The 25,513-nt window shown below is 36.1% G+C and overlaps 1 protein-coding gene across 2 annotated transcripts in view; it reads right to left on the reverse strand.

Annotated features, from left to right (window-relative positions):
* Positions 1-25,513, reverse strand: part of DNAH12 (dynein axonemal heavy chain 12) — a 211,253-nt gene that overhangs the window by 24,034 nt on the left and 161,706 nt on the right. For both annotated transcript variants that reach the window (XM_081794954.1, XM_081794955.1), the window contains 4 exons: positions 24,454-24,626; positions 20,301-20,441; positions 7,194-7,352; positions 6,926-7,070 (listed from right to left, as the gene is read on the reverse strand). In XM_081794954.1, coding sequence (XP_081651080.1) covers positions 6,926-7,070; positions 7,194-7,352; positions 20,301-20,441; positions 24,454-24,626 — 618 coding nt within the window. The remainder of the gene's footprint in view (positions 1-6,925; positions 7,071-7,193; positions 7,353-20,300; positions 20,442-24,453; positions 24,627-25,513) is intronic.

Raw genomic sequence — 25,513 nt, forward strand, 5'->3', positions numbered from 1 at the left:
ACTTTTCTTGTACCTAGATGTGGCTGTGTGACTAAGTTTTGGCCAGAGGGATACAAGTAGAAGTTATATATGGAGCTTCCAGAACATATCTTTTTTATAAAGAGCAGTTTTATAAAAAGGCCCCCCTCTTTTGGGGGCGCCTAGGTGGCTCAGTCGGTTAAGCAGCTGACTCTTGATTTCAGCTCAGGTCATGATCTCAGTTTTGCAAGTTCGAGCCCCATGTTGGGCTCTGTGCTGGCTGTGGTGCCTGCTTAAGATAACCTCTCCCACTCACTCCCTGCCCCTCCCCTGCTCTTGTGCTCTCTCAAAATAAATAAGCATTAAAAAAAAAAAATGCTCTCTTTTGCTTTTCAACAGATGTGGTATTTATGAGCCAGCTTCAATCTCGATGATGAGGACCACATTCTAGGGGACTTTACTAGCATGAAAGAAAGAACTTGAATGTCTGGATGATCTCAAAAACAGACCTGCCCTGCCAGTCCTCAGGCATTTGCTCTGGGCTTACTTAAGAGAGACAGAAAGATTAACTTCTATTTTATTTAAGCTACTGTATTTTAGGTCTCTTTGCTACAGTGGCCTAGTCTATACCGTAACACTCATAATAAAAAAATACAAATTATAACTATACTTAAATGCCATTTTTTGCCTTTCAGATGGTTATGTTAAGGGACAAAGATAGTCTCTGTGTATTGACCCTTAGATTGTTTCCTTCTTCATAGCAGGCTGAAACCTATTAGTTCAAAAGCCCACTGACACCAAACTAAAATTTTTAGATATTCAATTATTGTAAACATAACCCAAATAAGCAGATTTTTAGCCATTTACAGCCTATTTGCACCCAACATCTGCTAGCTATGGTAAATCCTAAGATATAAAGACCCCCAGCCACTGTAGCCCTTCAGAGCTCTTATCCAGGGACTCCAAACCATATGTTGATAAATGCTACCAAGACCCCATACAAGCCTCTTCTCCCTTCCCCCAAGGGAGTTTCTTTGCCGTCTTCCTCTTTGGAGTTGTGGGACCCCCACCCCCCAAATCCCAGCATCTGGAGAGACTCCTGCTATGAGGGGCTTCCACCTCTCAGCATGCAAACCTGTTCCAGCATCGTCCAGCATAGCTCTTGTATGCTACTGCCACCTTACGTCCATGTCTTTTCCCAGATCGGTCCCCAGATTCCTCAACTCCCTTGCACAGATTAGCAAAGATACAAAAGTTTGCCAGCATTCTGTGCGGGAAAAATTATGGGTTAAACTGATATTCTCATACACTGCTGTGGAAGAGTAATCTGGCCTAACTTTCATGATGGGCAATTTGGGAATGTCTATAAAATTACAAGTGGGCAAATCCACGGACTCAGCAATTTTATTCCCAGGACTTTATTCTGAGAGAGAGTTGCACATGGGAGAAATGACTTTTGAATAAGGTTATTTATTGCAGCATTTTTATAATTGTAAAGGTCCATCAATAGGAACTGGTTAAAGAATTTATGGTGTACACTTACAATGAAATAGCATGTAATTGTAAAAAAGAATGAGAAAGCTCTTTATAAACTGAGAGAGGAAAAAGCAACACGCAAAAACAGTGGATATGACTATTTGTGTTAAAAATAAATGGACAAAGAATTTGTGTGTATGCATATTTATATGTGCATAAAGGGGAACAAGAAGCAGATAACATTAACTGCCTGAGAGAAAGGATGCCAACTGACTGGGAGGTGCAGATTGGAGGTCTATCTTTCACTGTATTCACGTATTTTTGTGATTCAAACACTGTTTCAGTTTTGAGCCACAAGAATTAATTTAAAATAAAAGAGTGAGGGGTGCCTGGGTGGCTCGGTTGGTTGGGCGTCCGACTTCGGCTCAGGTCATGATCTCACGGTCCGTGAGTTTGAGCCCCGCGTGGGGCTCTGTGCTGACAGCTCAGAGCCTGGAGCCTGTTTCAGATTCTGTGTCTCCCTCTCTCTCTGCCCCTCCCCTGTTCATGCTCTGTCTCTCTGTGTCTCAAAAATAAATAAACGTTAAAAAAATAAATAAATAAAATAAAATAAAATAAAATAAAAGAGTGATATTCATCAACAGTAGCAGCAGAAAATAAGTAGAGAGGTATTAGATATCATCTTCTAAATGCCGAACAACTTTCTAAAGTAACACTGTAGGAATTTGGTGGAGGGAGGAGAGATCATCACAGACTTCTGCAGTCCTAGCATAGATGGGGAAAAAGGATGGATCTTCTATATGAGAAATTTTGAGAAGTTGTGAGCAATTCTGTGGGTTTAAACAGTGGAAGTTTCTCTTTTTTTCTTCAAATGTTTATTTATCTTAAGAGAAAGAGCACGTGTGCACAGGGAAGAGGCAAAGAGAAAGGGAGAGAGAGAATCCCAAGCACGCTCCATGCTGTCAGCACAGAGCCCAACATGGGGCTCCATCTCACCAACTGTAAGATCACAACCTGAGCGGAAATCAATAGTCAGATGCTTAACCAACTGAGCCACCCAGGCGCCCTAGAAACAGTGGAAGTTTCAAGAAGATAAGAATGGAATGGCAGAAAAGAGGTATTATTAGCCAAGGTAACAAGACTATCAAGCTGTACTTCTGTCATTATTCTATAGGTATTGAAAGGCCACTGAAGGGTTTTCAAAAAGGACCTTGTAATGATGTAATAGATTTTTCTTCCTTTCTTTAATAACTTCACCTGGGCAATGAGGAAATCTTTTTTATCCTTTTACTATTAACACTATGTATAATTTCTATCTAGCACAAATCTTCAGTTGTACATCTTAAGGGAAGGGAGATACTGAGTACACAGAGACCTTGCCCCTCATTAATCTATGCACAGACCAGGGCCAATGTTCCCTGAGATGATGTAGCTGCAATGAAGCATGATAATTTTCTGTAGAAAAAGTACCTTGTTCCAGTAATTTAATATAAAAAAAAGTTATGACTTTTCTATAAGATTTTGATCCTTTATGTAAGATACTCTAGGGAAGAAATTATGGAAACTTGAACAGACCTGGAGATAAGCTTCGTGGTAGTTAATTTTAGGTGTCAGCTTTGTTAGGGCATAGTACCCAGATACTTGGTCAAAAACTAGTCTGGCTGTTGCCGTGAAGATATTTTTAAGATGAGATTAATTTTTTAAGTTTATTTATTTATTTTGAGAGAGAGAGAAAGAGAGAGACAGCGTATGGGAGGAGCAGAGAGAGAGAGAATCTCAAGCAGACTCCACACCAACAGTGTGGATCCCAGCACAGAAGTTGAACTCATAAACCACGAGATTGTGGCCTGAGCCAAAATCAAGAGTCAGAGGCTTAACTGACTGAGCCACCCAGGCCCCCTGAGATTAATTTTTAAATCCGTGGACTTTGAGTTAAGTAAATTACTCTCCGTAATGTGAGTGGGCCTCACTCAATCAGTTGAAAGGCTAAAGAGAAAAAAGACTGTCCTCCACTGAGGAAGAGGGAATTGTGCCAGCACACTGCCTTTGGACTAGAGCTGCAATATTGATTCTTCCGGTCTCCAGCCTGCAGATTCTGGACTTACCAGCCTCCACAATCATGTGAGCCAATTCCTGTCAATCTCTGTTTCTGTCTCACCTATCCTATTGGTTCTGTTTCTCTGGAGAATCCTGACAAACAGAGGCTTTAACTGAACTTAGTTTAATTTGATTCAGTTCAACTCAATTCAGTGACATTTACTGAGATATCCTATTATCTTCTAGGCACTGTTTTAAGTCCTGGAGATATTGAGCAAAATAAGACATGGGTCCTGACTTCCAGAAGCTCAGAGTGTAGTGGGAGACACTGACAAACCAATAATTATTGTATATTCCAGCGTGGTAAGTGCTGTAATGTTTAAGCACAGGTTCCCAAGCATGGCAGACTAGGCAATTACCCCATACTTGGCATTGAAACAATATCTCCATTGGCCATCAGGGAGCCATTCTGTGGAGTGCAAATTAGGCAAGAGTTTCTCAGATGCAGAGCTAATCATTCCTAAGTTTCTAGTGAACAAGGGAAGCTATAGGCGATAAAATAATGAATATATCATTGTTTTGGCCTTAAAGAGACTATTGTCCAATGAAAGGAACATATATATACATACAACTATTGGGTAGGAAATAATGAGGTAAGTTTTAACAATGTACAAAGGTCTTTGAAGTTAAAATAAGAAGAAATACTCAGGAGTCAAGTAATTATGTAAACTTCTGTTTGAATCTACTCAGAGCCTAAGTGAAGCATTAGATAATGCTCCTTGTGAAGCTTTACTAAAAACATAAATGTAAAAAAAAAAAGAAAAGGAAAAAAGGAAAGAAAAGAAAGAAGGGATCAGTGCAATTCTTTCAGTATCTCATTTTATACATGGAGCTCAGAAGGGTGAGGTGACTTTCTCAAAGTTCAAACTACATGTATAAACATAGTTTTTGGTTTTCTGCTTAAAAGTTTTTCTTTTGAGGGGTACCTGGGTGGCTCATTTGGTTAATCATCTGACTTTGGCTCAGGTCATGATCTCATAGTTCGTGGGTTCAAGCCCCACGTCAGGCTCTGTGCTGACAGTGCAGAGCCTGCTTGGGAATCTCTCTCTTTCCCTCTCTCTCTCTCTCTCTGCTCCTCCCCCACTCATGCTTTCTCTGTCTCTCAAAATAAATAAAAAAAATAAAAGTTTTTCTTTTGTAACACCATAATTGCCTTTCTTGAATGTGTGAAAATCAGAACTAGCCTGTTTAATTCACCAATAGAAAGATTTTTGTGTCCATTAGCCATCTGTATGTCTTCTTTGGAAAAAGGTCTGTTCATCTCTTCTGCCCATTTTTTACCTGGATTATTTGTTTTCTGGGTGTTGAGTTTTGTAAAACAGTATGGAGGTTCCTCAAAAAGTTAAAAACAGGACTACCTACCATCCAGCAATTGCACTACTCAGTAAAGGATACAAAAGTAGTAATTCAAAGAGATACATACACCCCACCTCCATGTTTAACAGCAGCACTATCAACAATAGCCAAATTTTGGAAAGAGCCCAAATGTCCATTGACTGATGGATGGATAAAGAAGTTTGGGTATACACATATACACATACACACACACACACACACACACACACACACACACACACACACACACACTGGAATATTACTCAACCATTAAAATGAATGAAATCTTGCCATTTGCAATGACATGGATGGAGCTAGAGAGTATTATGCTAAGCAAAATAAGTCAGACAGAGAAAGACAAAACCCATATGATTTCACTCATATGTAGAATTGAAGAAACAAAACAGATGAAAATAGTTGGGGAAATAGAGGCAAACCATAAAATAGACTCTTAACTATAGAGAATGGAGAGTTGCCGGAGGGGGTGGTGAACAGGGGAGTGGGCTAAATGGGTAATGAATATTAAAGAGGGCACTTCTTGTGATGAGCACTGACTATTGTATGTAAGTGATGAATCACTAAATCCTACACCTGAAAACTAATATTATACTGTATGTTAACTAACTGGAATTTAAGTAAAAACTTGTTAGAAGAAAAAAAGATTTTTGTGCATGTTTAAACTAATAAAATTATGACATGTGTAAGATTTTCTAACATCTTTTACTTCCAGCCAATATGGTCCTTTCTGCTAACAGGGACCAGATTTACCCTCCCACATAAACAACAAAAATGGGCAAAATTTAAAAAAAAAAACAAAAACAAAACCATTTTCAGACACTGAGCAATTCAGACAACAGGTGGTAGAGGACTTTGATCTCTGCCAAAGAGGAAACATACAAGGTGAGTTTGCTTAGGCTTTCTTCTGGGAGGTACATTTCAGCCTGTGGAACAGGAAAAGCCATTAAAAAGCAGAGCAACACAGTGTTGCAGAGTTGGGAAGACAGGAAACTCTTAAACTCTGGTTTAAGGAGGGAGGCTACTGGAAGTTACAGAGTTCAGAGTAGAAGGGAACTACCCCGAATCTGCCTAACAGTACCCTTGCATCTCTGCTGAATGCTGTGGTGTGGAAGCATAGGCCAAGCAAAGAGTAGCTGGGAAGCTATGAACTGGGGATCTACAGAGCTACCAGAGTTCATGCAAGGCCGGGAATCATTCAGGTTCCCAACCGCCATAGTGGAGAGCTCTTGGTGATCACTGGGATATTCAGTAAAGTCCCCAGAAGGGTCACAATTTAGTAGTGGAGCTAAATTATCTGTTGAGCTAAACTATCTGTCGAGAAAAGGCTATTCGACACTTGTGCTAACAATTTTTTTTTAATTCTTTAATGTTTATTCATTTTTGAGAGACATAGAATCTGAAACAGGCTCCAGGCTCTGAGCTGTCAGCACAGAGCCTGATGTGGGGCTAGAACTCAGGACCAGCGATATCATGACCTAGGCCAAAGTCAGACACCCAACCGACTGAGCCACCCAGGCGCCCCAAAATAAATGAACTTTATAAACAAACAAACAAATAAATAAATAGAAATAATTAACAGAGCAGTCACCTATAGTATAATACCAAGCAGTCTAATGCACATCTAATTGGAAACATAAGATTGGGGTGGCAAAAAATATTTGAAGAAATAATGGCCAAAATTTTTCCCAAGTTGAGAAAAACTATAAACCCATATATCCAAGGAGCTCAATGAACCCCTCTGAGCATCTAGAATGAGGGCTAAAGAACCAAATAACAATTACTTTAAACCTAGAACAACTTCTGTTTTTAAAATTTGAGCATAGTTGACACACAATGTTACCTTTGTTTCAGGTGTGAAACTTCGATTTGATAAGTTTATACATTATGCTAAGTTCACCACAAGTGTAGCTACCATCTGTCCCATTACACCGCTTTTACAAAGTCATTGACTATATTCCCTTATGTTGTGCCTTTTATTCCCCAGACTTATTCTTAAATGGCAAATTAGCTGGGTTCGAAATAGAACACATTTGTCTTGTACCTTATCAGGTCTTAGGCACCGAAGAATTATTATCTTCTGTAGTTCATTCAGTCTTTCATCCATTGGTGCTGGAAATTTAGCATTATGTGGCTCTTTACTGTCATAGATTTCTCGCCATTCAGTTATATGTTTGCAAAAATGTTCCCTAATGGAAAAAAAGCTAATTATTATTTCACTGGCAGATAATTTAAAAAGATATTGTTAAACAAGGAGATTATAAATTTACCCATCCTTACTCAATTCTAAATCATCAAGTTTAAACAAATACCTGAGTTCTTTGAAGGCAGGAAATTCACTTGCCCGACAAATTTCCTCCCAGCTTTTATCTGATAGCCAAGTTGGGTCAGGATTTTTCTCAGCACTCTTAAGACTTACTCCTCCAGTTAAAAGAAACATCAGTTCCTGGTACTCAATCTCTTTCTTTGCCCTGTATTCCCAAAATAAAGACTGCTGTAAATTGCTGATTTTAAAATGGAATGAAATCAATTTCTGCTTCTATAGCCTCAATGAAATAATCAGAACTGATTTACCCTACTGCCATAAACAACTAGAAAACTGGAAAAAGTGAATGAAACGACTGTTTCTGGAAGTTATACAACAGCCAGTGCAACACTGCGGTCCCTGAAAAAAGGGAGACAAATATGATTGTCCTAATCAATCGCTATGATTGCCCCAGCTATTTGCCTGGAGGCACTTTCCAGACTATAAAACAGAGAGGTGATCAAAATCAGAACCTGATAGTATTGTTGAGTTGAATGAACAGAGACCAGAGTTAAGGAAGGCTCAGGTGGTAGAATTTGTGGGCTGAGTCCCAGAGAGGAGGGAGATACATGGAAAAGGGCTTCAGAAATCTGCATGGGTATCCTCTTGATTCAATTGCTAAACACTAAGTCATATGTGAATAGGGTAAAACTCCAGGAGACCAGCCAGAGAATATCTGGGAAGCTGTAACCTGAATAGCTCCTGAGCTTACACAGAACTTGGAGAAGTGAATTCTTACCAACTAGAGATAAATCTTTGTTAAACACCAGAGGAATTCAGAGGCAACATCAGAGGGATCACGCCTTAGTAGCAAAGCTAACGTAGTTTTAGAATTAAGTCTATTCTAGAGCTACTGTAAGAAAGCTTAAAAACAAGCCTTGGAAACATCAAACTAATGCAGTAATTTAACTACTTGCAAAAGTAAAGTCTAATGCTTTTTAAAGGAATTAAAAGCCCTTAGTATTTATCAATGTAAAATTCACAACATCCATAACCAGGAGAAAAGATCAGTCAATAGATACATAGAATGATAGAGATAATACAACAAGAAGACAAGAATGTTACAAGAGCTATTACAAATATGCTGAAGGAGTTAAAGCAAAACAAACGTAATGAAGAGAGAAACAGGCCATAGAAGAAATAACCAAATGCAACTTCTAGAGATAAAAAGTACAAAATCTAAAAGAAAAATTCAGGGGCACCTGGGTGGTCTGTTGGTTCAATGTCCAACTCTTGATTTCAGTTCAGGTCATGATCTCTTGGTTTATGAGATAGATAGAGCCCCACGTGCTTGGGATCCTCTCTTTCCCTCTCCCTCTGCCCCTCCGCTGCACACTCACTCTCTCTCTCAAAATAAATAAATAAAAATAAAAGAAAAATTCACTGATTTCTTTCCAGATGTAGAGAAACTGAAAGGATTCATTTCCAGTAGACATAAAACATTAGAAATGTTAGAGAAGTTTCAGGTAGATGGAAATTTAGATCAACACAAAAGAATAAAGACTGCCAGAAATAGTAGCTATGTAGGTAAACATAAAATACCTTTTTCTTATTATTTAAGTCTCTTTAAAAGATTATTGACTACTTAGAGCAAAATAACAACATGCTATGGGATTTATAATATGTACAAGTGAAATATATGACAATAATAAAACAAAGGCTAGGAGGAGAGAGTTGGAAGTAAACAGTTGTAAGTTCTTATACTATATGTATATATATGTATATGTATGTGTGTAAATATATGTGTATATATAAAGTTTACCTGAAGATAGACTGTGATGTGTTAAAAGGTATACTATAATCCCAAAGATATCACTACAATAATAAAACAAAAAATTATAGTTAGTAAGTTAACAAAGGAGATAAAATGGAATCATAATAAGTACTTAATTCAAAGAAAAAGAAAATGAGGAAATGAAACAAATGAGGAAATGAACAGATGTGCAAAACAGAAACCAAGTTGTAAGGTGGTAGATTTAAACATAACTCTATTATGTCATTGAATATAAATGGTCTAAACAATTTCATTAAAGGTAGTGATTATCAGATTGGACAAAACAAATAAGACCTAACTACATGTTGTCAACAGAAATACAGCTTAAATATAAAGACACAAGTAGGTTAAAAGGAAAAGTATGGAAAAATATATACCATGCTAACACTATTCAAAAGAAAGCTGGGGACAATAATAATATCATACAAAACAGATTTCGAACAAAGGATAACCCAGGGATTAAAAAAAAAAAAAGTCAAGTCAATTCATTAAGAGGTCGTAACAGTCCTAGACACACATCTCATAACAGAGCATCAATACACAAAGAAATATTGATACAACTGTCAGAAGCAATCTCCATAGCTAAGAGATTCCAATCCTCTCTCAAAAATTGATTGAACAGGCAGACAGAAAATCAATAAGGATATAGTATATAGACTAGCTTGACCTACTTGGCATTTATAGAATATTCCATTCAAGAGCAGCAAAATACACATTCTTTTCAATGGCACATGGAATACTTGCAGAGATAGACCACATTCTAGGCCTTAAAATGTCTCATTCATAAAATTTCTAGAAAAGGAATAATTGTGGAGACAGAAAGCAGGTCAGTGGTTACCTGGGGCTGGGAGTAGGCATAGTAATTGACTAAATAGGGAAAAGGAAACTTTGAGGTAATAGAATTGTTCTAAAACTGGAATTTGGTGATGGCTGCATAATTGTATAAAAATACTAAAAATCATCTAACTGTATTATGGTGGGCAAATTGCATAGTATGTCAATTATACGTAATAGGGCTGAAAAAAAGAGATGTTCTCCAGATAAATGAAAACTAAAGTTTATCACCACTAAACTGGCCTTACAAGAAATATTAAAGGGATTTCTCTGAGCTGAAAAGAAATGGCACTAATTAATAACAACAACAAAAAGCGAAAGTAAATTTCTCACGGAAAAGGTAAATAAATAGTAAATGTAGTGAATTCAATCACTTTTAAAGCAAGTATGAAGGTTAAAACACAAAAGTAGTAAAATTAAAACTACAGTAGTTAGTTAAGGGATGCATAAATGTGACATCAAAAATATAAAATGGGGGTACGTCTGGGTAACTCAATTGGTTGAGCTTCTGACTCTTGATTTCAGCTCAGGTCATTATCTCATGGTTCATGGGAGCAAGCCCCACGTTGAACTCCATGCTGACAGTGCAGAGCCGCTTGGGATTCTCTCTCTCTCTCTCTCTCTGCCCCTCCTTACCCCCTTCAAAGTAAATAAATAAATTTAAAACAGACTATTATAATAATTTTCTTTCTTTCTTTCTTTTTATTATTATTAGAGAGAGAGAGAGAGAGAGCATGTGGGGAGGGGCAGAGGGAAAGAGAGAGAGAGAATCCCAAGTAGGTTCCATGCCCATTGTGGAGCCCTATGTAGGGCTTGATCTCACAGTAGTGAGATCATGAACTGAGCTGAAATCAAGTCAGATGCTTAACTGACTGAGCCACCCAGGAGTCCCCAAAACAGACTATTATAAATACAGGATGCTATATTTGAACCTCACAGTAACCACAAAGAAAAAATTTCCTGGTAAATACCCCCCCCAAAAAAAAAAAAAAAGAAAGGAATCTAAACATAACACTAAAGAAAGCCATCATACCACAAGGGAAGAAAGAAAAGAAAAAAAGGAACAGAGAAAATCTAGGAAAACAGGCAGAAAACAATTGCAAAATAGCAATAAGTACATACTTACCATTAATTACTTTAAATGTAAATAAACTCTCCAATCAAAAGACATAAAATGGTTGAGTGGATTAAAAAAAAAAAAGGCCCACCTCTAGGCTGCCTACAAGAGATTCAATTTAGAAGTAAGGATACACATAGACTGAAAGTGAAGGGATGGGAAAAGATAGTTCATGCAAATAGAAATGAAAAGAAAGCTAGTGTAGCTATACTCATACAAGACAAAATAGACTTTAAAACAAAGACCAAGATGGGAATTACACAATTATAAAAGACCAATATGGGAATTATATAATGATAAAGGGGTGAATTCAACAAAAAGATACAGCACTTACGAAAATATCAAGAGTACCAAAATATATAAAGCAAAAATTAATAGATCTAAAGGGAGAAACTGACAGCATGACAGTAATAGTAGGGCACCTTAACACCCTCACTTACATCAAGAATAGATCAACCAGGCATAAAATCAATACGGAAACATTGGCTTTAATGACACATTAGACCAAATGGATTTAGTAGACATATACAGGAAACCCCATCCAAAAGCAGAATATACATTCTTCTCAAATGCACATGGAACATTCACCAGGACAGATCACAGGTTAAATTCAAGAAGATAGAGATTATATTAAGCATTTTCTCTGACCATCACAGTATAAAACTAGAAGTTGATTACAAAAAAAAAACCCCTGGAAAAACAACAAAAATGTGGAGATAAACAACATGGTACTAAACAACTAATGATTCATCAAAGAAATCAAAGAAATAAAAAAAAAATACATAGAGACAAATGAAAACAGAAAATGACATACCAAAATCAATGGGGTGCAGCAAAAGTGGTTCTAAGAGGGAAGATCACAGCAATATAAGCCTACCTCAAGAAATAAGAAAAACCTCAAACAATCTAAATTTACACCTGAAGGAGTTAGAAAAAAGAGAATAAATGAAGGCCAAAGTTAGTAGAAGAAAGAAAACAACAAAGATCAAAGTGGGAATAAATCAAATTGAGACTAAAACATAAATAAATAAATTAAAAAGATCAGTGAAACTAAGAGGTGGTTCTTTGAAAAGATAAATAAAATTGACAAACCTTTAGCTAGACTAACCAAGAAAAGAAGAAAGAGGGCTCAAATAAGCATAATCATAAATGAAAAAGAAGTTACAACTAAAGTTATAATTGTACTACAAATAATTATATGCAAATGAACTGGACAACCTAGAAGAAATGGAAAAATTCCCCAAAATATATAGCCTTCCAAGATTGAATCATGAAGAAATAGAAAATCTGTATAGACTGATTACTAGCAAGGAGATTGAAACAATAACAAAATCAACTCCCAACAGGGGCACCTGGGTGGCTCAGTTGGTTGAGTGTCCAACTCTTGATCTCTGCTCTGGTCATGACCTCATGGTTTGTGAGATCTAGTCTCCCATCTGGCTCTGTGCTGACAGCATGGAGCTTGCTTGGGATTCTGTGTCTCTCCTTCTCTCTCTGTCCCTCTCCTATTTGCTCACTCTTGTTCTCTCTCTCTCAAAGTAAATAAATAAACATTAAGGGGTGCCTGGGTGGCTCAGTTGGATAAGTGTCTGACTTCAGCTCAGGTCATGATCTCGTGGTTTGTTGGTTTGAGCCCTGCGTCGGGATCTGTGCTGACAGCTGAGAGCCTGGAGCCTGCTTCAGATTCTGTGTCTCCCTCTTTCTCTGCCCCTCCCCCCACCATGCTCTGTCTCTGTCTCTCAAAAATGAATAAATGTTTCAAAAATTACTTTAAGTAAATAAACATTTAAAAGACTCCCAAAAAACAAAAGTCCAGGACCAGACAGCTTCACTGGTAAATTTTACCAAACATTCGAAGAAGACTTAATACCTATCCCTTCTCAAACTCCTCCTTCAAAACACTGAAGAGAAGAAAACACTTCCAAACTTATTTTATGAGGGCAGCATTACCCTGATACCAAAACCAGACAAGTACACCACAAAAAAAGAAAATTATAGGCCAATATCCTTAATGAACATAGATGCAAAAATACTCAACAAAATATAGCAAACCAAATTCAACAATACATTAAAAGAATCATACAACGTGATCAAGTGGGATTTATTCCAGAGATCCAAGGATGATTAAACATCCACAAATAGATCAAGATGATATGCCACATTAACAAAATTAAGGATAAAAATCACACGATCATCTCAATAAATGCAGAAAAAACATTTAACAAAATTTAACATCCATTTATGATAAAAACTCAACAAAACGGGTACAGAGGGAACACACCTCAACACAATAAAGGTCATATATGATAAACTCACAGCTAACATACTCAAATGGTGAAAAGCCAAAAGCTTTTCCTCTAAGATCATGAACAAGACAAAGATGTCCACTCTTAACACATTTATTCAACATAATACTGGAAGTTCTAGCCACAGAAATTAGGTAAGAAAAAGAAATAAAAGGCATCCAAAATAGAAAGGAAGAAGCAAAATTGTCACTATTTGCAGATACTTTATATAGAAAATTCTAAAGACTTTGTTGGAACTGAGAAAGACCATTAGACCTAATAAATACAGTAGAATTTCAGGATACAGTGTCAATCTACAGAAATCAGTAGCATGTCAATACACTAATGAAGAATTATCAGAAAGAGAACTGAAGAAAACAATCCCATTTACAATTGCATCAAAAGAATAAAATATCTAGGAAGAAATTTCATCAAAGAGGTGAAAGATCTGTACACTGAAAACTGTAAGACACTGATGCAGGAAACTGAAGACCCAAATAAATGGAAAGATATTCTGTGCTCATGGATTGGAGGAATCAATATTGTTAACATGTCCATACTACCCAAGGCAATCAACAGACTGAATGCAATCCCTTTCAAAATGCCAATGACATTTTTCACAGAACTGTAAGTACTAATTCAAAAATTTTTATGGAATCACAAAAGATCCTGAATAGCTGGGATCTTGAGAAAGAACAACAAAGCTGAAGGTATTATGCTCCTTGACTTCAAACTACATTACAAAGCTTTAGTAATCAAAATAGTATGGTACTGGCATAAAGACAGACACACAGATCAATACAACAGAATTGAGAGCCCAGAAATACATATACAGAGCCCAGAAATACACACACACACACACACACACACACACACACACACAATTTATGACAAAGGGGGAAGAACGCACAATGGATAAAGGACAGTCTCTTCAATAAATGGTGCTGGGAAAACTGGACAGCCACATCCAAAAAAAAAAAAAAAAAAAAAAAGAAACTAGATCACTATCTTACACTATACACAAAAATTAACTCAAAATGGATTAAAGACTTGTATGTAATACCTGAAACCACAGAACTCCTGGAAGAAAACATAGGTGGTAAGCTTCTTGAATCAGTCTTAGCTATATTTTTGTGGATAAGACTCCAAAGCGTTAAGGGAAACAAAAGCAAAAATAAATGGGACTGTATCAAACAACATAGTTTATACACAGTGAAAGAAACCATCATCAAAATGTAAAAACAACCTACTGAATGGGAGAAGATATTTGCAAATCACATATCTGACAAGGAGTTCATATCCAAAATATATGAAAATTGCATACAACTTAACCACAAAAAGCAAACAACTTGATTTCAAAATGGGCCTAGGATCTGAATGGACATTTTTCCAAAGAAGAAATACAGATGGCCAACAGGCACGTGAAAAGATATTCAACATCACTGATTATTAGGGGAATGTAAATCAAAACCACAGTAAGGTATTACCTCACACTAGTTAGATTCATTATGATAAAAAAAAAAAAAAGACAAGAAATAAGTGTTAAGAGAATGTGGGGAAAAGGGAATTCTTGTACCCTGTTGGTGGAATATAAATTGGTCTGAGCATTATGGAAAATAGTATAGAGATTCCTCAAAACATTAAGAATAGAATTACAATACAATACAGCTATTTCACTTGTAGTATTTAATCCAAAGATTATGAAAACTCTCATTTGAAATGATATATGCACCCCAATGTTCACAGCAATATTATCCACAATAGCCAAGATATGAAAAAACCTAAATGTCAGTTGATGCATAAATGGATGAAGAAGATGTGGTCTATATATACAATAGAATACTACTCAGACATAAAAAAATAATAAAATATTGTCATTTGTGACACGGTTGGACCTGGAGGGTATTGTGTTAAGTATAATAAGTCAGAAAGAGAGAGACAAAAACAGTACAATTTCACTCCTATGTGGAATCTAAAAATAAACAAAACAAAAACAAACTCATAGACACAAACCACAACAGATTGGTGGTTACCAGAAGGGAAGGGGGATTGTCAGTGGTGAAATGGATGAAGGGGGTCAAATATATGCTGATGGATGGTAACTAGATATTTGGAAGTGATCACTTTGTAATGAATGCAGATGCTGAATTATAATATTGTACATATAAAAATTATATAATGTTATATACCAATCTTACCTCAAAATATCAGAAACAAAAACAAAGAACAATGGCAATGAATAAAAAAACAGTAACACATATGATAGATATTAATCCATCTATGTCAATAATCCACTTTAAATGTCAATGGTTTCAGTACATCAATTAAAAGACATAGACTATCAGAGTACAATAAAAAAAATAAGACCTAACTCAGGGTGCCTGGGTGGCTCACTCAGTTAAGTATCAGAGTTAGGCTCAGGTCATGATCTCACAGTTTGTGAGTTTGAGCCCCGTGTCAGGCTCTGTGCTGACAGCTCAATCCTAGAGCCTGCTTTGGATTCTGTCTCCCTCTCTCTGTCCCTCCTCCACTCGCACTCTGTCTCTCCCTCTCTCTCTCTCTCTCTCTCTCAAAAATAGACATTAAAAAAATTTTTTTAATATTAAAAAAATAAGACCTAACTATATGTGGTCTACAAAAAAAAACCTATTTTAACTATGAAACCAGAGGGTCAAAGAAAAGGGATGGAGAAAGATATAGCGTGCTAATGTTAATCAAAATAAAGCTGGAGTAGCTATATTAATTTCAGAAAAAGAAGACTTCAGAGCAAGGAAAATTATCAGGGATAAAGAGGGTCATTACATAATGATAAAGGGGTCAATTCTCCAAAAGACCCAATGTTGTTAATGTGTATGTGCCTAACAAAAGAATGTCCAAATATATGAGATAAAACCTGATAGACAAAGAAAAATAGATCAATCTATTACTAAAATAGTAGTGGACAGATCCAGCAGCAGAAAATAGTAAAGACAGAGTTGAAATAACAGTACCATTATTCAACTAAATGCAATTGACATCTATACAATACTTTATCAAACAACATCAAAATATACATTCTTCTCAGCCTCATTGGAACATTCACCAAGACAGAACACATTCTGGGTCATAAAACACACTTTAACAAATTTAAAAGAAGAGAAATCACACAAAGTATTCTCTCTGACTACAATAGAATTAAACCAGAAATCAGTAACAGAGAGATAGCTAGGAAACCCCCAAATACTTGGCAATTAAACACACTTCTAAGTAATGTATGGCTCAAAGAAGTTTCAAGAGAAATAAAAAAATATTTTGAATGAGATAAAAATGAAAACACAACTTATTCAGATTTGTGGAATGCAGCAAAAGTAATGCTCAGAGGGAAATTTAGAACACTGAATTCATTTATTAGAAAAGAAGATAAATTTAAAATCAATCATTTGGGTTTCCACCTTAAGACACTAGAAAAAGAAGATCAAATTAAATCCAAAGTAAGCAGAAGTGAAGAAATAATAAAAATCAGAAAAGAAATTTATGAAATTAAAACAAGTCAATAGGAAAAAAATCAATAAAACTAAAATCTGGTTCTTTGAAAAGATCAATAAAATTGATTAACCTCTAGCCAGGATAACTAAGGAAAAAAGTGAGAAGACACAAATTACACATATCAGAAATGAAAGAAGGGCCATCATTACTAATTCCATTGACATAAAAAGATAATAAAGGAATATTATGAACTGTATCTCCTCAAATTTGATAACCTACCCGAAATGGATCAATTCTTTGGAAAATACAATCTGCCAAAATTCACAGAAGGAGAAACAGATAATCTGAATAGACCTTGTGTTAGTGTACTCATGCTGCCTAAATAATGCAAATTTATTTTCTCAGAGTTCTGGAGTCTAGAAGTTTGGATCAGGGTTCTGGCTGATTTGGTTTCTGATGAGACCTCTTCCTAGCTTGTAGACAGTGACCTCCTTACTTTACTTTGTCCTCACATGGCCTTTCTTCTGTGTGCATATGGACAGAGAGAGTACTTTGGTATCTCTCTTTTTAAAGGGACATTAATTCTGTCAGATCAGGACCATACCTTTATGACTTTATTTAACCTGAATTACTTCCTTAGAGGTCTCATCTCTAAATATAGCCACAATGGAAGTTAGTGCATCAACATATGAATTTGAGGGAAACACAACTATTCAGTCCATAACTATATCTATTAAAGAAATTGAATTGATAATTAAATTGATAACCTTCCAAAACAGAAACCACCACATTAAAATGGGTTCTGGAGAATTCTACCAAACTTATAGGAAGAAATTATACCAATTCTTTGCAATCTCTTCCAGAAAATAGCAGAAGGAATACTTTCCTAATTACTCTATGAAGCTAATATTACCCTAATGCCAAAATTACACAGATAAAAGAAAACTACAGACCAATATCTCTCAAGAACATGGATACAAAAATTCTCAACAAGATACTGGCAAGTTGAATCAAACAATGTATAAAAAGAATAACACACCACAACAAAGTGGTATTTGTTTCAGGAATGTAAAGCTGTTTCAACATTAAAAAAAATCAATAAATGTAATCTATCATATAGATAAACTACAGAAGAAAAAGCACATGATCATATCAGTAGACGCAGAAAAGGCATTTGACAAAATCCAATACCCTTTCATGATAAAAATTCTCAGCAAACTTAGAGGGGAACGTCCTCAACTTGATAAAGAACATTTACAAAAAAAAAAAACCTACGGCTAACATCATACTTAAAAATAAGAAACTAGAAACTTTCCCACTAAGATCAGTAACAAAACAAGGATGTCCCTTTTCATCATTTCTTGTCAATATCATACTGAAAGTCCTGACTAATGCAATAAGAAAAAAAGATGTATTGCCTTTGTTTGTGGATAACATGATTATCTACGTAGAAAATCCAAAAATCTGAAAGAATTGACAACAAACTCCTAGAACTAATATGCAATTACATTAGCAAGGTTGCAGGATACAATGTTAATATACAAAAATCACTTTCATATAGATCAACAAGTGGAATTTGAAATTAAAAACACAAATGCCATTTGCATTGGCACTCAAAAAGTGAAATACTTAGATATAAATTGAACAAATCATGTACAAGATCTATGTGAGAAAAACTATGACAATGTGATGAAAGAAATCAAAGAACTAAATAAATGGAGAGATATTCCATGTTCATGAATAGGAAGAATCAATATTGTCAAGGTGTCAGTTCTTCCCAATTTGATCTATAGATTTAATGCAATCTCACACAAAATCCAAGCAAGTTATTTTGCGTATAATTGACGGAGTTATTCTAACATTTATACAGAGGGGCAAAAGACCAAGAATATCCAACACAATATTGAAGGAGAAGAACACAACTGGAAAACTGACATCATTGGACTTCAAGGCTTACTATAAAGCTACAGTAATCAAAATAGGGTGGTGTGGGTAAAAAAATAGACAAATCAATGGAACAGAATTTTGTGAATACTGACAAACTGATTTTCTATGAAGTTCACTTTATATGAAGAGACACAAGACTCAGAATAGCCAAAACAATATTTAAGAACAAAGCCTAGGACTGACACTACCTGACTTCAAGACTTAGTATAAGGCTAATTAAGTCAATACTACAAAAAAAACAAATAGATCAGTATACAGAATAAAGAATTTAAAAATACACCCATAAATAGAACCACCTGATCTTTGACAAAAAGCAAGGGCAGTACAATGGAACAAAGACAGTCTTTTCAACAAATGGTGCTGGAACAGCTGGATGTCCACCTGTAAAAATAATAATAATAATAATAATAATAATAATGATAATAAATCTAGACAGAGACCCTTCACAAAAATTAACTCAAAATGAATCATAGACATAAATGTAAAATGCAAAACTATAAAATTCCTAGAAGATTACATAGTAGAAAATCTAGGTGACCTTAGGTATGGCAATGATTTTTTTATATATAACACCATGAACCATGAAAGAAAGAAGCTGGACTTCATTAAAATTTAAAACTTCTGCTCTGCCAAAGACACTGTCAAAAGGAGAAGGCAAGCCACAGCCTGGGAGAGAATATTTGCAAAAGGCATACCTGATGAAGGACTGTCATCCAACTCAACAATAAAAAATGAACAATCAAACTGATTCAAAAGTGGCCAAAAGACCTAACAGATACCTTACTGAAGAAGATATAAGGATGGCAAATAAGCATACAAAACATTAACAGCATCATGTGTCGTTAGCAAATTGTAAATTGAAATGAGAGAACAATACATATCTATTAGAATGGTCAAAATCCAGAATGCTGACAAGACCAAATGCTGGCAAGGATCTGGAGCAACAGGAACTCTTACTCATTGCTGGTGGAATGCAAAATGGTGCAACTACTTTGGAAGAGAGTTTCTTAAAAACTAAACATACTCTTACCACATGACTCAGCAGTCTTCAGTAATTAAATGAGTTGAAAACTTATGTATATACAAAAACATACACACAAATGTTTATAATTTTATGGTTAATATTCAAATCTTGGAAGTAATCAAAATGTCTTTCAGTAGGTGAATAGATAAACTGTGGTACATCCAGAGAATGGAATATTATTTCGTGCTAAAAAGAAAGAAGCTATCAAGTCATGAAAAAACATGGAAGGGCCTTAAGTGCATATTATTAAGTGAAAGAAATCAATTTGAAAAGGCTCTGTTTCTTTTTTTTTAAGTAATCTCTACACCCAATGTGGGGCTTGAACTCAAAACCCCAAGGTTAAGAGTTGCATGTCCTACCAATTGAGCCAGCCAGGCACCCTGAAAAGACCTCTATTTCTTGACCTGGTTGGTGGTTACACAGACTTCTGCTTTATAAGAATTCATTGAACTGTACATGAATATTTTGTCGACTTTTACGTGTGACTCACATTTTAAAAATCTAAAAAACATCCAAACACCAATACTATTATAGAGAAATGTACAAGTAAAATCATGACTTAAGCAGAGCAAAAACATGGTATCTTTCTGTGAGAAACCATCCTCATAGAGTAGTTTCCCCATGCAAGTTTTTAAAATAAATAAATTAAGATAAAGCAAGTAACTTACAGAAGAAGATTGGCACATAATAAAAAGGAAAACAGCAGCTTGTCCTTCTCGAATAGTGATCGGCATATATTACAATATAAGTTGTATGTGAAGTGGTCATTTAAATATCGTAGGCGCTTTTCCAAAATTTTGGATTTGTTACTGAAAGGTTGAAAAACAGGCAAATATACTGTCAAACAAAACTAAGAAAAAATAAGTAACAGATGAACTAACATATAAGTAGCCACTGTTACACACACACACACACACACACACACACACACACACACACACGAGTGCATATAAAATTGTGAAATCTGGGGCACCTGGGTGGCTCAGTCGGTTAGGCGGCCGACTTCACCTCAGGTCATGATCTCGCGGTCTGTGAGTTCCAGCCCTGCGTCGGGCTCTGTGCTGACAGCTCAGAGCCTGGAGCCTGTTTCAGATTCTGTGTCTCCCTCTCTGACCTTCCCCGTTCATGCTCTGTCTCTCTCTGTCTCAAAAATAAATAAACGTTAAAAAATTTTAAAAAAAATTAAAAAAAAAATAAAATAAAATGGTGAAATCTGAGGAAGTTCTGTCAATTTCCTGGTTGTGATATTGTACTATAATAATGTAAAACTGTTACCACAGGAGACACTGAATGAAGGATATATATAGGGCCTCCCTGTGTAGTTTTGTGTGTGTGCAACTTCTTCTAAATTTATATGTAAAAGACAGGGTATAAGACTATGAGAAAATAAAATAGGGTTTATACCATCTCTCTATTTTCAAAATTCTGAACTTATTATATTCCAAAATGACTGAAAATAATCACTAAATTAAGATACTTGCTGAATCTCTATTGGTGTGAATTTTTTTCTGGGTAGGGGACTATAAGAGATAAAGAATTATGAAACATTTACCTGTCCCAAAGAAGCATCAAATCTAGATCAAGATGTATACATTTAAAAAAAAAAAAAAAGATGAAAAGTCAGAAAACATATGAACAAAAGGTTACTTCCAGATGTGGTTATGGCTAATATCTGTCTTCTTTATGCTCTTATATGTTCAAAATTTTGCAATAATCACATATTACTTTCATTTTTTTAGTCCAAAAATTTTATCAGTAATATTTAAAAGACACTCATTCTGGGGAAGTTTGGGCAGCTACATACATACATACATACATACATACATACGTACGCAAGAAAGCAAGCAATTACCACATGACCCAGCAACTGCACTCCTGGGCATTTATCCTAGAAATGAAAACTTATGCTCACATAAAAACCTGTACATGTTATTCATAAGAGCTAAAAATTGGAAATAACCCAGATGTCCTGTAGTACATCGATACCATGAAATATTTCTCAGCAATAAAAATGAACAAACTACTGACACACACAACAACCTGAATGAGTCCCCAGAGAATTAAGCTGGGTGAATAAAAGCCCATCCTTAAAAGTTATGTGCTATATGATCCCATTTATATGACATTCTTGAAATGACAAAATTACAGAAACGGAGAATGGATTAGCGGTTCTCAAAGATTAAGGAGAGGGTGGGGATGGGAAAGAAGTGGGTGTGGCTATACAAGGGCAGCATGGGAATCCTTGTGGTAATAGTGGTGTTCCCTATCTTGACTGTATCAACAGCAATGCCCTGGTTGTGATCATTGTAGAAGTTTTCAAGATGTCACCATTGAGGAAACTGGGTAGAGTACACACAGGATTGCTCTATTTTCTTTCTTTCTTTCTTTCTTTCTTTCTTTCTTTCTTTCTTTCTTTCTTTCTTTCTCTCTTTTTCTCTTTTTCTCATTCTTTCTAATCTCTACACCCAACGCCTGGCTCAAACTCACAACCCCAAGATCAAGAGTTGCATGCTCCACCAACTGAGCCAGCCAGGCACCCCCACTGTATAATTTCTTATAACTACATGTGAATCTACATTTATCTCAAAATTAATTTTAATTTTAAATTTTAGTTTAATTTTTAAAAAGCAATCCTTTGATCCATGGAAAGGTGAGAGAAGAGTAGGGGATAGTGACACTTCTCTGAGCAGACCTTTAGTTCAGGATTTACTTCTGGAGTCATATTAATGGGTTATGTGCTCACAAATATAATAAAATTAAAATCAACAAGGGTGAAGGGAAAACTCTAAAATGAAATTTAAAAAAAAATCCAAACCAACAACAAATGAACTAACTGTATTTCACATCAATAACATTGCCATGCTGAAGGAGGAAAAATTAACACAAGTAATTTTTTGAATATAGTTTTTTATGTCTAAAAACAAAAAGACTGTAATTTTCTGTGTGGACATCTGCATTCAATTCTCTTCAGTATATACCTAAGAATCACTGGATTTGCTGATTACTAGATCATATGGCAAATCTATGTTTAATATTTTCAAGAATGTCCTAAATATTTCCAAAGTGGCAGCACTAATTTACATTCCTGCCAGCAGTGTATGAGGGTTCTGATGACTCTGCATCCTTGCTGACACTTGTAATCGACATTTATGTCAATTCCTCAACTTGAATTTTCTCCATCGTGTGGATGGTGTAAGTTCAAATTCCAAATCCCAACTGGTAATCTTAGGGATTTCAGTCACTCCAGCAAGACTGTTCTACCAAGAGCCCACGTAGACCATATATGGTAGGCTCAAATCATATTTTTATTCTACTTAACAAATACAGTAGTTACTAAGTACCAGATGCTACGATAAACACTTCACAAATATTAAATTCTTATAACAATTCTAAAAGGTAGGTATGATTATCATCTCTATTTTATAGATAAAAAAATTTGAGGCAATTACAGAAAGGTTAACTGACTTGACTGTACTAATGTAGCTAGTATGTGGCAGAACTGAGATTTCACCCCCTACTCCAGTCTGACTTTAAAACCTGTGTATGTTTATTAATTGATTAAAGTGAAAATATCTAGCAAACAATTAGAAATGTGGGCCTGGGAGCACCTGGGTGGCTCAGCCAGTTGAGTGACTTGATTTCAGCTCAGGTCATGATCCCAGGGTCATGGGATGGAGCCCAGGTTATGATCCCAGGATCATGTGGGGACTCCATGCTGAGTGTGGAGACTGCTTGGGATTCCCTCTCTCTTTTTCTCTCTCTCTCTCTCCCTCTGCCCCTCTCGCCCGCTTGCACACACTCTCTCTACAAATTAAAAAAAAAATTTAAGGGGCGCCTGGGCGGCTCAGTTGGTTGAGCATCCAACTTCAGCTGAGGTCATGATCTCATGGCTTGTGAGTTTGAGCCCCGCATCGGGTTCTGTGCTGACAGCTCAGAGCCTGGAGCCGGCTTCAGATTCTGTGTCCCCCTCTCTCCCTCTCTCTCTCTCTCTCTCTCTCTCTCTCTGCCCCTCCCCCACTGGCTCTCTCTCTCTCTCTCTCTCTCTCTCTCTCTCTCTCAAAAATAAATAAACATTAAAAAATTTAAAAAAAATTAATTACAAAGAAATATGGGACTGAAGCTTTTTATTTTTTAAATTTTATTCCTTCATTCATTCATTCATTTTAAAAATTTATTTATTTTTGAGAGAGAGTGCACGCATGAGCAGAGCAGGGGCGGGGCAGAGAGAGAGGGAGAGAGTGAAAATCCCAAGCAGACTCTGCACTGTCAGCGTGGAGCCCAACACGGGACTCAAACTCATGAAACCTGAGATCATGACCTGAGTCAAAATCAAGAGTCAGAGGTCAACTAAATGAGCCACCCAGGCACCCCAAATTTTATTTATTTTTTTAAGAATTTATTTTTAAGCAATTTCTACACCCAACATGGGGCTCAAACTCACAACCCAAGATCAAGAGTTGCTTGCTCTACTGACTGAGCCAGCCAGGCACCCTGGGACTGAAACTTTTTAGAGATCTCAAAGGTGGAGAAAGATGTTGTAGTTGCCAGCAAAGATAAGTCAGGTGCCATATTAAAATATTTAAAAGAGGCAGGGAGGACTAAAGCTAATCCTTCTATGCCTACATTTTGAGTGGGGGTGAAATAAAACTTAGAATAAATGGAGGCTTTCTCTCTCCCTCTCTTTCTTTCAACTTTTCCTATTTTTAAATACTCTGTAATGAATGCATATTACATATTAAGAAAAAAAGTTATGTATTTTTTAATGGAAAGCATGGTGGGAATCCAACATAGGGAGGATGAATGAAGCTAGAGAAGGTTTACCTGTCATGAATGGAGTTGATGTAAAGGTTCACAAACCAGGTGAGAGAGTACTGGTACATGGGATCGATGTTAGCCAGGTCTGCAATGCTGAAGAATAATACTGATGAATGTTTAGCAATGGGTCTGTAGCCTTCTCGAGACTCTGCTATTTTGAGTTCTGTTTTCTCTGCAATCTAGAAGAAGAGAAAAATCAAGATTAAGAAGTAGGAAATGTGTTTTTTTAATTATGTGTTTTTCATGTAATAAAGTTTATGTTAAAAAAAAAATAACCCTCTAACTCAATGGCAAAATTACAGAGGTATGGTTTACAAGGAAAGGTTTTAGTATGCTAGAAGCTGGAAAGACAGAAAGACAAAAAGAAAGACAGAAAGACAGAAACAAAGAGGGAGAGAGAGAAAGGGGGAGGGAGAGAGGGAGGAAAAAGGAAAAGGAAGGAAAGAATTAGGAAGGGACGGAAGAGGAAGAAGGGAGGGAGAAGAATGAATGAAAAATAGTTTAAGGTTGTGTTTCTTGTTTGGGGAATACCAGAGTTGTCAATCTTTGCTTTTTTTGTCTGGATCTGACATGTGTCTACTATAGTCACTCATCTTCTTTTATTTCAATAGGTCAGAGAGAGGGAGAAAGAGAGAAAGAAAGAGGGAGAGTGAGGGAGAGAGAGAGAAGGAGGGAGGGGGGGGGGAGGGAGAGAATGTGCACATGTGTATGTTTAAGGTGTCAACATGTGTACCAGAACCCAGGAAAGTCTGGGAAAGTAGATTTCACAAATATTTGTTAGCTGATGGGGTTATAGAACAGTACCTTTTCAATTAGCTTCTTGTATGTTTAACATTTCTGGACATAGTAGGGGTGTTAATATTTGACCCCAAAAGAAAAAACTTCTGAAAGATAACAGCTCTTCAGCTGACAACTCTATCTGATAGAATGCTATTCTATAGGAAAAATGTGTAGAGCACTTATTCAATCCACTTTTCCTTCTTTGGACAAACTATCTACAGACTCTGCTGAATGAGTGTGCCTGGGTAGTCATGTTTATACTGAATGATCCTCTTTGTAGCTGATT

The sequence above is a fragment of the Panthera onca genome, chromosome A2, assembly GCF_046562875.1.
Source record: "Panthera onca isolate mPanOnc1 chromosome A2, mPanOnc1 haplotype 2, whole genome shotgun sequence".
NCBI classification, from domain to species: domain Eukaryota; kingdom Metazoa; phylum Chordata; class Mammalia; order Carnivora; family Felidae; genus Panthera; species Panthera onca.